This window comes from Callorhinchus milii, unplaced genomic scaffold (assembly GCF_018977255.1).
Source record: "Callorhinchus milii isolate IMCB2004 unplaced genomic scaffold, IMCB_Cmil_1.0 Scaffold42, whole genome shotgun sequence".
Lineage (NCBI taxonomy): Eukaryota > Metazoa > Chordata > Chondrichthyes > Chimaeriformes > Callorhinchidae > Callorhinchus > Callorhinchus milii.
In genome coordinates this window covers 29,253-44,745 of record NW_024704783.1, presented here as the reverse complement: position 1 = coordinate 44,745, position 15,493 = coordinate 29,253, and the positions used below count along the sequence as shown (strand labels likewise).

Below are 15,493 nucleotides of genomic sequence, written 5' to 3'. Positions count from 1 at the left end.
CTTCTCCCCTTGTCCTGAAAGAGTGTGACTGTTCCGGCATTTCAGTGGACTCCGATTCCACCAGCAGCTCTCGCCATTCGGCTTCTCTCTCAAGTGATGGTTTCATGACTGGCTTGAGCGCATTAGTCAACACATCAAATCATTCACACTCATTACATTATTTCATCACCAATCAATGTTTTGATTGCACTGTATATAGGAAATAAATATAACAAGGAATACTGGTGGAAGTGTGCTTCAATCTGAATTTGTACAGGTTGTCCACGAGACCAAAGATAAATGTTGTTAGGGAAACCAAGAGGCCTCTTCTCAAGCAGGTTTGTAAAGGCGTGTTTTTCTAACGTATTTCGCCCACACATGTACGGACAATTCACTTTACAACATATTCCCTGAAGCGCTTAGAGACGCCGAGAATAGGTGAATAGCGCAACATCAAATGCAAGTATCATCATTATTATTACTGTAGGAGAAAAGAGAGAAATGATAGGAGTAAGAAAAAACAAATTGGCATTTTTTAACATCATAGCCGATCTTTACATCAAGTCAAAATACCAGCCTTTGCCACTAATCCCTTAATACACTGTCAACTCGCTAATATTTTCCATCTCAATCTTGAAAATATGACTTGATCCAACATTCTCAGACATTTGAAGGAGCGATTTCCAGATCAAGGCCACGTTTTTGCTTAGCCTATCACTCCTAAATGACTTTGCTGATATTTTCAGATGATGACACTTTTTCTGGAATCCTCCAACAGATACTGCAATACAAATTTTCGGCAATAAAGTGCACATTCACTCCACTGTGCACTATATTTTGTAACACACTTTGCGACCTTCTAACTACCTAAGAAGGCACGATATGAAATGCAAGGATTATTATAATACTGATATAATAATGATACTTTTTTATTACAACAAGAACATATTACACATAATGCCCGTGTAATACTCCAAATAAAATACTAAATTCCCAGATTATATTTTCAAAAATAATCTACCTAATTTGCTTTAAAATAATGAATAGTTTCAACTTAAGCCATCATCTCAGGGAGCTCACTCCAAATATTTATTATTAACTCTCTGAAATAGTGTTTCCGCAGATATGTTTTAAATTGACCTCGAAACACATACTCAGACAAACACATGGAAGAAGCAATCGTCGATGATTCAGAGTCAGCCGTATGGCTCATACTATTGAGACTGATATAAATATGGATTTGCTGTAAATGCAGGATATACAGTTATTATTATTGACTGTTGATCTGTGCAGGTCAGAGGGAATGTAACACGTGACTCCCCTCAGTCCTGGAGCTACTGGTCGATTCTCGAACACCTGCCCCAGTGGCCCATGTTAAATAGCGGTCACTGGGGACTGAGGCCATCTCTCCGGCTGTTCTCTGTCCCTCGATTATTCGGCAGAAGCTTCAGTTCTGACAAGTGTCGAGAAACATGAGGTCCCTGATTTCTCTCAGTCTGCTGCTGGCTGTCTTCTCCTGTAAGTGCTATTATTCTGACAGTGTCTCTGTTCTCTGTCGGTGTTATTCTCTCTGCAATGTCAGAGAAACAGGAGATTTCAACATCATTCACCTTCGTTCGTTTATTCTTTACAGGTGTTCAGGCCGCTGAGGTGCTGACACAGCCGGCGACTCTCAGCGGGGAAACCGGCCAGACCCTGAGACTGACCTGCACAACCAGCGGGTTTAATTACGGCACATACTACTACTGGATGTATTGGTACCGGCAGTTTCCTGGGAAGCAGAAGGAATGGCTCCTCAGTTATTACAGCTCATCCTACAAGGGATTCGCGTCCGGTATTGAAAACCGTGTCACTGTCATCAGAGACGATTCCAATAACATCTTCGATCTGATCATCAAAAGCCCGACAGTGGAGGACACCGCCACCTATTACTGTGCAGCAGACTCACAGTGAGAGGAAACTGGGCTGAACTCCTACAAATACAAAAGGGGAGGGAAGGCAGCCCCTCCCACCCTAAACTGACGGATGGACATTCATGGTGTCAATGCAATGTCTGTAACCAAGTTTAAAGGAAAAGCAGAAGATGGATTTATTATCAGACTAAACCTGCACAGTGAATTGTGGTTTGATAAGCAGCTCATGAGCCAGTTAGTTGTGTGGTAATATTTAGTGATTTTGGATGGTCAGTGACACTATGCTTTTGAGGCGGGAAGGACTGCGATTGGAGACTGACTATGTAACGGTTCACTTACATCATCTTATTACAAGATTTTGGAAATAATTGCTTTCTGTTTCACTGCATATGAAGGAACTGTTAGACAGACTATATCACGTTAGAATATAAAAGTCCCTTAAAGTTAATTTTGGTGACTAGTATTGAGCAAACATTGGGGGAGTCAGTATTTGTATGGGACTGTATAACTGTGGTAATAAACAGTGGTTCGAACCCTGGTCACGATGCTGCAAACAGCCATCTCCTCATACAAAAACACCAGGCAGAGAGACTGCTAACCCCTGTTATCACGCCAACATCAACATAACAAATATTAAGGAACTAGAGTCATTTTCAGAAATACACTGGTGTTTAACAGATTAACAAAGATTAATTTATCTTATCAAAGAAGATTGAACTCTTCTGAGCTTGATAAGAAGAATCTTAAATCTCTGATGAACGTGGCGGGAAGGATTGCGATTCGAGACGGTTCACGAACATCATCTTGTTGGAAATAATTGCTTTTCGTTTTTCTGGATATAAGGAATTTATTAGACATACTCTGTGTCGTGTCAGATGATAAATGACGCTTTCAGTGAATTTTGGCAGATAGCGTTGAAGAGATATTGGGGGTCAGTATGTGTATGGGACTTTATCACTGTGCAATGGGCATCACAATGTTGCATACAGCCAACTCCTCGTACAAAAACCCAACCAGTGAGACTGACAACCACAGTGACTACTACAACATCAACAGGTCCCAAATAAATGTTACTGAAAGAACATCATACTCAGAGATAACCTGATATTTATCAGATGGAACAAGATTGATTGAGATTATAGGATGATGCTAAACAGGTTTGAGGACTACTGAAACGCTTTTTCAAGAAGTCGAAATCTCTAATAAACATAAGAAGTCATTTGGACTTTAACATCATTCGTGGCCTCACTGGAGAATCTGAACTGAAAATCCAGTCATTCTCTGAAATTCTAGATCAATATTAGTTAGTTCGCCTTGTGCAGGAGTTTTTGTCATATTGTGTATCACTGTGATACTGGGACCACAGCATTGATTGTCAATACAAAAACCCTTCAACACCAAATCAGGTAATCTCTCTCACTAATCGCTTGTGTGGGACGCACTGAATTTGCGGGGATATGGTATTTCTAAAACGTTGATGAACCCCGAGGATTTCACCAGAATTTAATAAAGATAAAACATCGCATTTATTCTTCAATCTGTTGGCAAGAAGAAACATGGTTTCGCAGGAACACAGCAAACTGACAAAGACACGATTATTTGACAGGTAAACACTGCGCTGGGCAATTGTTTTCAGAACATTATAGAAGCATATCGTGATCTGTGTTATGTTTGGGGAAGCCAACATTTACATTAATATTGTGTTTGTGTGCTCTGCCCACACAGCAGGTTGTTGCAGTGAGCAGCCCACTGACTGTAGCACAGTGTCGACTACTGGGGACAAGGCACCAAGGTGACGGTGACTGACGGTAAGAACTGACACTATCTCACTCACTTCAGTGAAAGGGTGTCTTTATATATGTGTTTTGTTCACTTTGGTCGCTTGTTAATGTAATGAACTCCGTGTTGCCGACTAGCTCACACTTTAATCCAAGTTGAAGGGATGTGTCTCTTATTGATTTCAGCAGCACCTGTTCTTTTATGGATTACTCTCTCAATATTTTGGTAATTGTTGGTGATGTTTCTTGTGTTTTGAAAATCCAGCTGAGGTTAAACTGATGCACCTTCTGCAATGTGTGATTGCGATGACTGGCTGCTGGATTTCGGTGTATAATGTTGACAGGAATTGCGCAAAAGTGTTTGAAACTATGCACATGTTTGGGGAATCAGTGTCTGAATTTTACGGGATGATTGACACGAAGGTTATCTAATTGCTTTCAACATATATTTAAATCAATTGTTTAACATAAGGAAATTGGCTGCGGTTTAAAGTGGTTCACCTCGGAGGGTTTTAGGCTGAGATTAAAGCGAGTTTATACGGCAGGGATGTGATTGAATATACAGCAGCTCAATTTACACTGATGTTACAGAAATAATAGTGAAGGTTTTTGTTTTAATATCAGCATTAATGTATTACTCACAATTTCATTTCCTCAGCTGCACCACACACATCAATTACGATTTTGTTCAGCGACACATTAAGCTCAGACATCATTTCATTAGATTTTTAGCGTTTGAGTGAATATATCTTCGATTTCTCACAGGGCTCCGAGACACAAGAGGTCGTTGTTGATCTGTAATCATCAACTTCCTGTTTTACGCTAACTGTTCTGCGGAAAAGCACAGATATGTTCAATCAACACATGGGAAAATTTGTAATGTAACAGCCTGCTGTTCCGATTGATCACTTAGATCAAGTTAATGATTCCATAGTTGTTCAATGTTAATACCACCTGCGGCTGTCTGTCAGCCTGAGCATCATTACTACAACATGACAACAGGACATTTAACATTTACCACAGAAATCTAGCACAATTCAGGGTAATGCAGATTGTGAAACATAGCAGAATGTTATTCATTCTGAGTGTCCTGTAGTTCAGGGCGAAACCAGAGGCAAGTTTCCTTATTCCACCTACACACCTCTGCTTTACAATATGATAAGGCGCTATATCAAACGCAAAGAATATTGATATTATTTTCAACAATATCAATGTAAACCTTTTTTTTTCCTGAAATGCGAGCAGTGTTACTGACAGGAAACCCCCTGACAGCGTCTTCTGTATTAACTTAACCATGTCAGTGCAGATGTGTGACAAAAATACTCGTAAAAATGGCTATGTCTGTATCTCTGTTCAGCGCTGGACAGCAACTGTTGCAGGTTCCGCTAATCACAATCACCAATTAGACAGGATTCGCTGTGAGAGGCTTGTGCTCGGCAACACACTGATTACAGTCCTTCATTCCTCATGAAAGCTCTGAAACCACCCATGTTGTCGTCTCTATAGTTGTGTAGACAAAAGAGTTAACAGGGTCCAAAATTCGTCAATAGACAAACAAATATTTTTCACCCTGAAAATTTACATTCAATTCACTTCACTGTGTATCCTCTAAAGCCCTTTGAGATGTCTCGAAGCCGCGACAAGGTGCTAAATCAGAAGCACGAATTATTAATGTTGTTACTATTCATAATTAATGTACTATTTTAACACCACATAGCAGCCGACAGGTGGGAAATTGGCTGCGGCGACTCAGTAAGCATTTTGAACAGAATAACTTGTTTTAGTAAATGTCAGAGCAAGCAAGACTCACGTTTAAATTTTCGTTCTATTGTATAAAATTGTTAGAATATCCAAAGGTCTGAATAACCTTGAAATATCCATTTGTTAGCAAACTAAATGAACGATTATGAAATGGGAGCTACATGTGAATTTGAGCTGCTTTTCTAAAGGCCGCACCAATTTAAATCTTAAAACAAAGTCGACCGGAGTAAGATCAGTAAATATTTAAGTATTAAATGGTTTAAAATTAACATTATAAACACAGTTACACTGTCTGACTCTCTTTGTTTCCAAACTTAAACTAGTTACGTGGTGACATTGAGCTACTTCTCAGTCGATGCAGAATCACAAATACCAGATTCCCGGACAGAAAGGTCTGCCTTCGTTTAACTATTTTACGCATAAAAATATTCCCTCCAAAACCAAAAATCAATAATAAATTGGTCATTTTCAATCTACGATTGTTTGACGGACTTTGCTTTGCGCAATTGGCAGCCGCGTTCGCCCACAAATACAAAGTGAATACACTTTAGAGTGTGTTCTGTGAAGCGCTTTGGGACGTTCTCCCGATGTGAAAAGCGCTTTATCAAATGCAATGATTATTATTATTATTATTATTATTATTATTAACTTTGAATCCAATTCAGCTACTTCTACCCATCACCCCCAATCCTCATCGCCCTCTCGAAGTGGGTAATGTAGCTCTATCAATACAACCGATGACAAAGATTACAAATATATGAAGAGAACTTTTCTCCTTAAATGCTATCTGTGAAAACTTTTTGTCTCAGCACAATCTCCAGCTAGCTTGCTTTGCTGGCACAGACACGAATACAGTCATTCACACATCAATAAAACATGAACTATTGCATTATGTACAGTGCCTCACGATGTTGAGATTGCTCAAAGCACTTCACAGGATGTAATGCAACGTGGATTGACTGTATTTTGTTGGGGAAAAAAAACACTTTCGCAAAACCAAGTCCCACAATCATGCGTAGGGAGTTTGCCAACGTTATTTGGGGGATTGTTGACCAGGACACGGGAAACAGAGAAACAGATGGAGACATTCAGAAAGCAGAGATAAACTACCATTTATTTTCGAAGTGGCCATGGAATCTTCAGCGTCCAACTCAAGGCAGAGTGGGCCTCAGTTTAACGTCCCAAAGCATACGGACAGCCAAACGCATGCAAGCATGCATATACACACACATACATACATACAGATATACACATATATATATACACACACACATAATCTGCAATGGCCTGATTATATTCCCATAATTTCCCGAGTGCTGCTTTACCCGGAGATAAAGAGCATACACGACAGGGATAGAAATCAATTGACGCGGTTCTGTTGGAAGGGGGAAGACCTATGAATTCTCCATGATAGGCAACAGGGAAGGAGAATTAGAAGAGTTCGCATCTTCAAGCTCACTTCAGAGTACAATGCAATGTATCAGATAAACCGAATCAGGAGATTGCAATGGTTATGTTTGTTAATATACCGTTGAACTGGGAAGGTTGAAAGAGATAAGTTAATGAGAGGGAAGTGTCAACATCATTGCTGAGATAAATGTCTGTTTTAATAACAATACCAATGTAATACTGTCTTATTATTTAATGTATTTCCGATAATGTACATTCGAAACCATTGCCCGTAGTTGCGTTTCTCACACAGACTTACCCTGAAGACTTCAAAATACACAAAATCAGACGTTGTACCCACAACATTGTTTGAAGAGAATAACGGACATTGAATACCAACCGTTGGGCGCTTTTTGTGACTCCACGCGCCACTGCTGATCCAGCAGTAAGTAGGGACCAAGTTGTCAGTCAACTGGTGTATCATTAATCAGGGGTATTAATTCCTCAAATAAAAAATGGGCACTGCAATTCACGAATGTTTGTGGGTCACTGAAGGGCGCCATTGACTGCCTCGTTTCACCCACACAATATAATCAGTTAACACAACGTATTTTCTGTGAAGCACTTTGAGACGTCTCGAAGATGTAGTGAGGCGCAGTATGAAACTCAATGATAATTATAAGTATTGTTACCATACAACAGGAATATATTGGTACAGCATGTGTTTTGTTATTAACTGTAGAACACTCATCATTGTAGGCGTGGGCATGTCACTTTTCTTCTCCAGGTTGTTTGAACACTCAAATCACGGAAAATCTTCCATCGTCTGACACTTATTTCCCAAGAATGTTCTAGGGCAATATATCATAAGCAATGGTTGTCCAGATTATATTTTGTGTATCTTTCTAAAGGGAAGATAGATACGACTATCTTCACTGGGAAGACTGAAAGAGTGAATGAGTGGAAGTGCCCACATTATGGCTAAGATCTGTTTCAATATTAATATACATTTCATCCAACAATATATATATATTCCATGGAACAAAACATATCCAATCATTTAGTGTATTGTAGAAAATGTGTCACGGAAGCTATCGCCCTAAGTTGTCATCCTAACACAGACTTCCCCTGAAGACATAAAAATGCACAACTTGGCCATTGCAGTTTGTTTTATATCCGGTTTCCATCCGGACAAACTAAGTCTTAAATGGCTGAAGGATTGGCAGCCCATCAGGTCAGGTGTTGTGACATCTCCCTCAGTTAAAGAGAAGGGGACATTCCGCGCAAACAGCCGCCTGAATGTCCCCGCCATAGAGTGGAGCATTGGCGCGGTTTGCACCTGTCAGGTGTCCCATGAATCCACGCACACCATCATTGTCAAGAACATCACTACGCCATCAGGTAGGAGGCAGAGCTGAAACACATGGCAGGAATTTGGCTCTCAATTCCCTTTGCAATTTACACATGGAGGCATGTAGCTCAGTGGTTAGAGCTCTCGCCTTAGAAACGGGAGATCTGGATTCGATTCCCATCTGGGGCAAGATGTTGGCTCTTTTTGTGACTCCACACGCCACTGTTTATCCAGTAGTAAATAGGGACCCAGTTCTCATTTAAATGGCGTGTCACTATTCCGGGGGTCATATTTCCTCAAATAAAAATGGTCACTTTATTTCACGACTGTTTGTGGGACACTGATCGTCCTCTATGGCTGCCTTGTTTCAGCCATACAATGTAGAAATTTAACATCACAATATTTTCTGTGAAGCGCTTTCAGACGTCTCGAAGGCGTAGTGAAGCGCTGTATCCAATGCAGTTATAATTATAAATATTATCACCAAAACAACAGGTTTATATTGGTATAGCATATGTTATGATATTAAGTTTAGGACACTCAACATTGTACGCATGGACATATCAATTTTCTTCTCTAGATTATATGAACACTCTCAGCACATTAAATCTTCTATGGTCTGATGATCATTTCCCTGTTTTAGAGCAATATATCATAAGCAAAGGTTGTGCAGATAATATTTTGTTTATCTTTCTAAAAGGAAGAAAGATAAGATTATATGCACTGGGAAGATTGAAAGAGCGAATGAGTGAGAATCCTCCACATTATGGCTGAGATCTCTGTCTGTTTCAATATTATTATAAACTTCACACAGCAATATATATATTTCCATGGAACAAACATAACCAATCATTCAATGTATTACAGATAATGTGCAACCAAAACCGTTGTCCCCAGTTGTTATCCTCACGCAGACTTCCCCTGAAGACACCAAAATGCACAACTTGGCAACTGCTCTCTGCTTAATATCGGGTTTCCATCCGGACAAACTCAGTGTTAAATGGCTGAAGGATTGGCAGCCCATCACCTCAGGTGTTGTGACCGCTCCCTCGGTTAAAGAAGACAACGGGACATTCAGTGCCAACAGCCGCCTGACTGTAGCCACCAGAGAATGGAGCAATGGCGCGATTTACACATGTCAGGTGTCCCATGAACCCACCCACACCATCATTGTCAAGAACATCACCACGCCATCAGGTAGGAGCACAGCAGCAGCTAATACACATTGCCGGTACTCGGCTCTCATTTGCCTTTGAAACTTGCACATGGAGGCCTGTCGCTCAGTGGTTAGTGCTCTCGCCTTATAAGCGAGAGACCTGGGTTCGGTTCCCAGCCGGGGCAAGAATTGGGCACTTTTTGTGACTCCACGCGCGACTGTTTATCCACCATTATATGGGGACCCAGTTCAGTCAATTGGCCTATCACTATTCCGGAGGTAATAATCCCTCAAATAAAAAATGGTCACTTCAATCCACAACTGGTTTTTGGACAATGATGGGCGCCATTGGCTGCTTCGTTTCACGCACACAATAGCGTCATTTAGCGTAACAATATTCTCTGTGATGCGCTTTGATACGTCTCTTAAACGTGATGAGGTGCTGTATGAAACGCAGTGATAATTATAATTATTGTTATTAAGGGTAGATCACTCAACATTGTAGGCCAGGGCCTGTCACTTTTCTTCACCAGGTTATTTGAACACACCCATCGTAGAAAATCCGTAATAAGCTCATGGTATTACCCTCATGGCCGAAACTTTGTTTTTGTTCAATGCATCAGAAGCAATGATTGAGTAGACTGTATATTTTTTTGTTTCTAAAGCAAAGAAAGATAAGATTATCTGGACTGGGAAGATTGAGCGTGTCAATGTGTGAGAAGTGTCAAGATTTCGGCTGAGATCAATGTGTTCTAATGTTAGTATCAATTTCGCACAACAATATATATTTCCCAGAAGCAAAATATCACCTATCGTTTAATGTACTGCAGATAAAGTACTGCATAAACCGTCGCCCCCAGTTGTTATGCTCACGCAGACTTCCCCTGCAGACATCAAAATGCACAACATGGCCACTGCTGTCTGCTTAATATCTGGTTTCCATCCGGACAAACTCAGTGTTAAGTGGCTGAAGAATTGGCAGCCCATCAGCTCAGGTGTTGTAACCTCTCCCTCGGTTAAAGAAGACAACGGGACATTTAGTGCCAACAGCCGCCTGACTGTGCCCACCAGAGAATGGAGCAACGGCGCGGTTTACACCTGTCAGGTGTCCCATGAACCCACCCACACCAACATTGTCAAGAACATCACTACGCCATCAGGTAGGAGGCACAGCAGCAGCTAACACACATGGCAGGAACGTCGCTCTCATTTCCTTTTGAAATTTGCACATGGAAGCCTGTAGCTCAGTGGTTAGTGCTCTCGCTTTACAAGCGAGATACCTGGGTTCGGTTCCCAGCCGGGGCAAGAATTGGGCTGTTTGTGGCTCCACGCGCCACTCTATATCCAGCGTTTTGTAGGGACCTCGTTGACAATCAGTTGGCTTATTACTATTCCGGGGTAATAATCTCTCAAATAAAAAATGTTCACTTCAATCCAGAACTGTTGGTGGGACAATGATAGGAGCCATTGGCTGACTCGTTTCACACACACAATACTGTCAGTTAGCGTAATAATGTTTTCTGTGAAGCGCTTTGAGACGTCTCGAAAACGTGATGAGTGCTTTATGAAACGCAATGATAATTATAATTTTTGTTATTTCGTGTAGATCACTCAACATTCTAGGCTTGGGCCTGTCACTTTTCTTCACCAGGTTATTTGAACACGCCCATCGTAGAAAATCTGTCATAAGCTCATGGTATTACCCTCATTGCCGAAACTTTGTTTTTTTTCAATATATCAGAAGCAATGATTGAGTAGACTATACAATTTTTTGTTTCTAAAGCGAAGAAAGGTAAGATTATCTGGACTGGGAAGATTGAGCTTTTTAATGAGTGAGAAGTGTCAAGATTTCGGCTGAGATCAATGTGTTTTAATCTTAGCATCAATTTCGCACAACAATATATATTTCCATGAAGCAAAATATCACCTATCGTTTAATGTATTGCAGATAAAGTACTGCATATAACGGATAGTTATTCTATTGGAAAGAATACAGTGCATAATTGATAAGTGCTCATAATGATGTTAGGCTTGCATGGTTGTTGAGCGTTTCGGTATGTTGTCGGGTGAAACCAATTTCTTTCTTACCTTGTTTTTATGATGTTTTTCCCCATTAATTTAGCAATGACATTAAATGGATAATCTAAACCTTTCTTCAGTTCCTCTCTGAATTTATTCTGAGTCAATGCATAAATACAAGAGTTGGTAAAGCAACTCAAACTTGCAAGCATGATTCCGGTTTCCTCGACGATATACCGCATGTTGGTGGCAAAAGTTTCGCTAACGGTATAATTGGAAAGTTGCCATTTCATAGAAAATATAACATTTGTTATGCGTAACAGTATAACACTGCCTGATACGGCGAAGAGTAAAACGATGGATTTTCTGCGATTTTCCAACTCTGGATCAATTGTTTTCCCAGGAATTCTCTGAAACCGAAGGGTTTTGCGAACATTACTGGCCATCAGAATGTGTCTGATAATCAGAGCATTGAACAGACAAATCAGTGCCAAACCAAAGACGGAACGAATAACACGGTGAAGCCTTTCAAACGCTTTCCAGGCTGCCAAAGTATAATAGTTTGATTTGAAGACACAGTACCACGGGTTATCGTTAATTTTAACATAAGGATCAAATGTAAAGTACCAGGGAATGCTCACTGAACAGCTGAAAACAGACAGAGTTACAATAACCACTATGGCCGTTCTCTCTGTGCAGTATTTCGTTTTCAACATTTGACAACAAATGGCTACAAATCTGTCGAAAGTGAAGGCAACAGTGAACCACACAGAGCAGTGGACTGCTGTAGATATCAGCACAAGAGTTAAGCTACACACTGGGGTATAGAATAAGAAATTTAATGGGAAATACAGATTTTTAATTTTGTTCAACAACACATCTACAATGATAACGAGGAGATCCGCCAATGCCATGGCTATCATGTAGCGAGTGATGTTCTTGGAGAGACCGCACTTTCCTCTTGATAGGATCACAATCGCTAGAAAATTTACTGCGTGAAGCAATAGCAAAAGAAAGCACCATTTAGATTAATACAATTTTTTTTCTAAGTGTAAAGCTGTAATACATTCCACTGAGTTGCCTTTGAATTGTGTCACGCATGTTTTCACACAAAATACAGTAGGTGCAATTTAGATCGAATCATATCAAGCGTAAAATGTCATCCTAAAAATATTTGTTGATTATTGAAAAGGGAAACTGTTAATTTGCATAAAATCGTGTGATTAGAAATATAAATGTTGGGAAGTGTTTTTGCAACAGTTACTTCAATTACTTTCGAACTCAGTAAATATCACATAATATTTGCACGTGTCATTCACGTATGACGAATATCTTCACCTTTGGTAATTCGCTTAGCGGTATCGAATCACCAAAGCATTTGGGGATAGCAAATTTGGGCATAACTTTACTTACCTCTTCTGATTGCTTATCACCACGAAAAGCGCAGAATCATGCTATATTCAGCAAGGTTTGATCACATCTGTCAAGTGCACAGTACCTCTACTAATCGACAGCAAGTGGCGCAATACTCAAAGTGAAAGGAGTTTCTTTTACAATTCATTGATTTAGACAGCATTTTAAATATTAGATGAAACATGTAAAGCAAGAAAAGTCAAATAACATTTCGATAAGTTTGTGTGATTATTGGCCATCCGTTGTCCCGGCAGAGTGAAATCTTGGGCATGGTTTCTTACCCCACACGCCTGATAATAAACCCTTATGGAAAAAACATAGTAAATTTCTCACTTCAATCCAAGACTGTTTTTTGGATACTGTTGTGCGCCAATGGCTGTCGCGTTTCCCTCACGAATATATCGTCAATTCAGTTTGAAGTATATTCTGTGAAGCGCTTTGAAACGTCTAGAAAACGCAATAAGGCTCATTCTCAAAAGCAAGCATTACTATTATTCTTGTTGTAAGCTCAACTAATCATTGAATAGTATGACTGAACGCACGGAGAGTTATATATTATTGTCCAGTATTGTTAATATGACATGCAGTATGACATGCAACTCTTCTACATATATAATAGAGAGGTAGAAGGCCAGAAATCACCGATATCAGCAAAGAGATTTGAAATATCCGTTTTGCAAGAATTGTTTTGACAAGACGGAAGCCAACGTGTTTGGCTCTCGTCATCGTCTGACTTCCCCTAAAACTCTCTGAACCTTGGCGTCAGGTTCGACCCCCAAATATCCTGTCTCCCACACATGCGGTCCCTCACCAGCATCGCTTTCTTCCACTACCGACGCATCGCCCGTCTCCGCCAACAGCTCGCTCCGAAAGCTGCTGAAACTCTCGTCCATGCCATTGTCACCTCTCGGCTGGACTATTCAAATGCCCTCCTCGCCGGCCTCCCAACCACCCCCACCCCACCCCTCCACCCCCAAATATCTTTAAAATCCAGATTACACAAACGTCTGCCGCCCGCATTCTCACCCGCACCAAACTCCGCTCCCCGATCATCCCAGTCCTCCCAGACTGCACTTTCTGCCTAACCCAGAGAGGATCGATTTCAAGCTCTGAAACCCTCCGACCTCTCTGACCGTCTCTCTCTTCAAAAAAGTACCCGCTTCCTTCATTTCACCGTGTCTGACCTCCTCCTTGTACCCCGAGTCCTCCGTTTCACCCTCGGCGGCCGATCCTCCAGCTACTATGCCCCGAGGCACTGGAACTGCCTTCCTCACTCATTTCGCCTGCTCACTCTCTTCCTATTTCGGGTCTCTGCTGAAGACCTTTCTTTTCGACCGCGCCTTTGGTCATCTTCCTTTCCATCCCTCTGGCTCCTCCCCGGGATCCGTTACTGTGAATGACTCTGAATCGCCGTCCGGCGTGGAGGGCGCTATATAAATCCAAGTTGTTACTTGAATATGTGGCATTTGCCATAAAGCTTCCAATATATGGCTCAATGTAACATGTTAGCGAAACGCAGAAATAATCAACTCCTCTCCAAACAGCCCAACTGGTTGAAACACCACGAATGCTCAGTCAACTGTCTCCTTGATGCGCAATCGACCTAAATCTTTCATCGCAGCCCTTTCCGTTTCTGACGCAACTTTCATGTACTTGTGCAAAGGCACTCTTCTGTACATTATCGTAAAGTGACAGTCAATATATATGCTTCACCTTTTTTCTCTATCAACTTCAATAACCTGATATGTCACTGTAGAAAATGTCTTCCGCCACCGAATGCAGTAACCTGTTGAATATTGCTAGTAAATGCGCCCAAATAGACCTACCAGGAATTCCAACTACTACAAGTGTGGGGTAGTAAATAGCTTCTATTGCATACAGCGTTGCTCGTTCCATGATCAGTTTAATACATTTTTGCTGAAGGCAGAGGCTTCATTGATCATATTGAAATCAATTTGTACTTATAGGGAGCGTGAATCTACATCTTGCATAACGAATACTATTAGTTCCAGACGAGTGAACAAACAAGATAGCGTATTCACTTGAGAGTTACATAAGTTGTACCCGTTCTAAATTGGTTATTGTGAATAGAAATACAAATACATAAAAAAACCTTAAACAAAAAACTTAGTATAAAATATTTGCAGAAAAGATGAAGCACATTACTCGAAATAATTTACATTAATTACAAGACGGACAAATATAGCAACAACAAATTCCATTTGCCTAGTGCCATTCACGGCCAAACAATGTCCCAGGGAGCTGCACAATCAGGATTTGTTGGACCTTTGCATCCATAACTTGCATCTATAAGGCGCTGTTCACGCGCGGTAATACATGTGACTTTTTAAAATTTAAAGATTGATTGATTTCACAAACTATTACAGAGAATATTGATACCCGAGACTTTGATGCTTACCAAGGGTGTGGAGCAGGGTAAGATAAACAAGAGTGTGGTCATTGAGGAACTCATTGATCTGGACCGTGAAAGAGGTATGTGGAGGGGCAAGTTCTGGTTTAAAAACAATTTGCGATCACAAAATGCATTTTGAAGGACATCAGTAGGGCGTCCCAAGGCGCTCAACAATCAGGTGTCTGGGCTCATAAAACATTCTGGGAGATAGGAGTAGACGAGGCACGATTGTTGGAGGAGCTCGCAGTGCTCAATTCAGATGGTAATATGAGGACGTGGTGAGGACATGGCTGCGTACATCTCAAGGACATCACTTGACCT

At 40.8% G+C, this 15,493-nt stretch overlaps 1 gene segment (V, D, J or C); it reads left to right on the top strand.

Annotated features, from left to right (window-relative positions):
• Window positions 1-1,388: 1,388 nt before the first annotated feature.
• LOC121851473 lies at window positions 1,389-15,252 on the top strand (the record flags this gene model as incomplete). The annotated part of the segment is given in 9 exon segments: window positions 1,389-1,497; window positions 1,613-1,928; window positions 3,657-3,700; window positions 7,895-8,221; window positions 9,069-9,368; window positions 10,158-10,487; window positions 10,951-11,023; window positions 11,750-11,864; window positions 15,147-15,252. Coding segments are annotated over 9 exon segments (1,657 nt in total), but the record flags the coding sequence as incomplete, so codon positions are not given.
• Window positions 15,253-15,493: the final 241 nt, after the last annotated feature.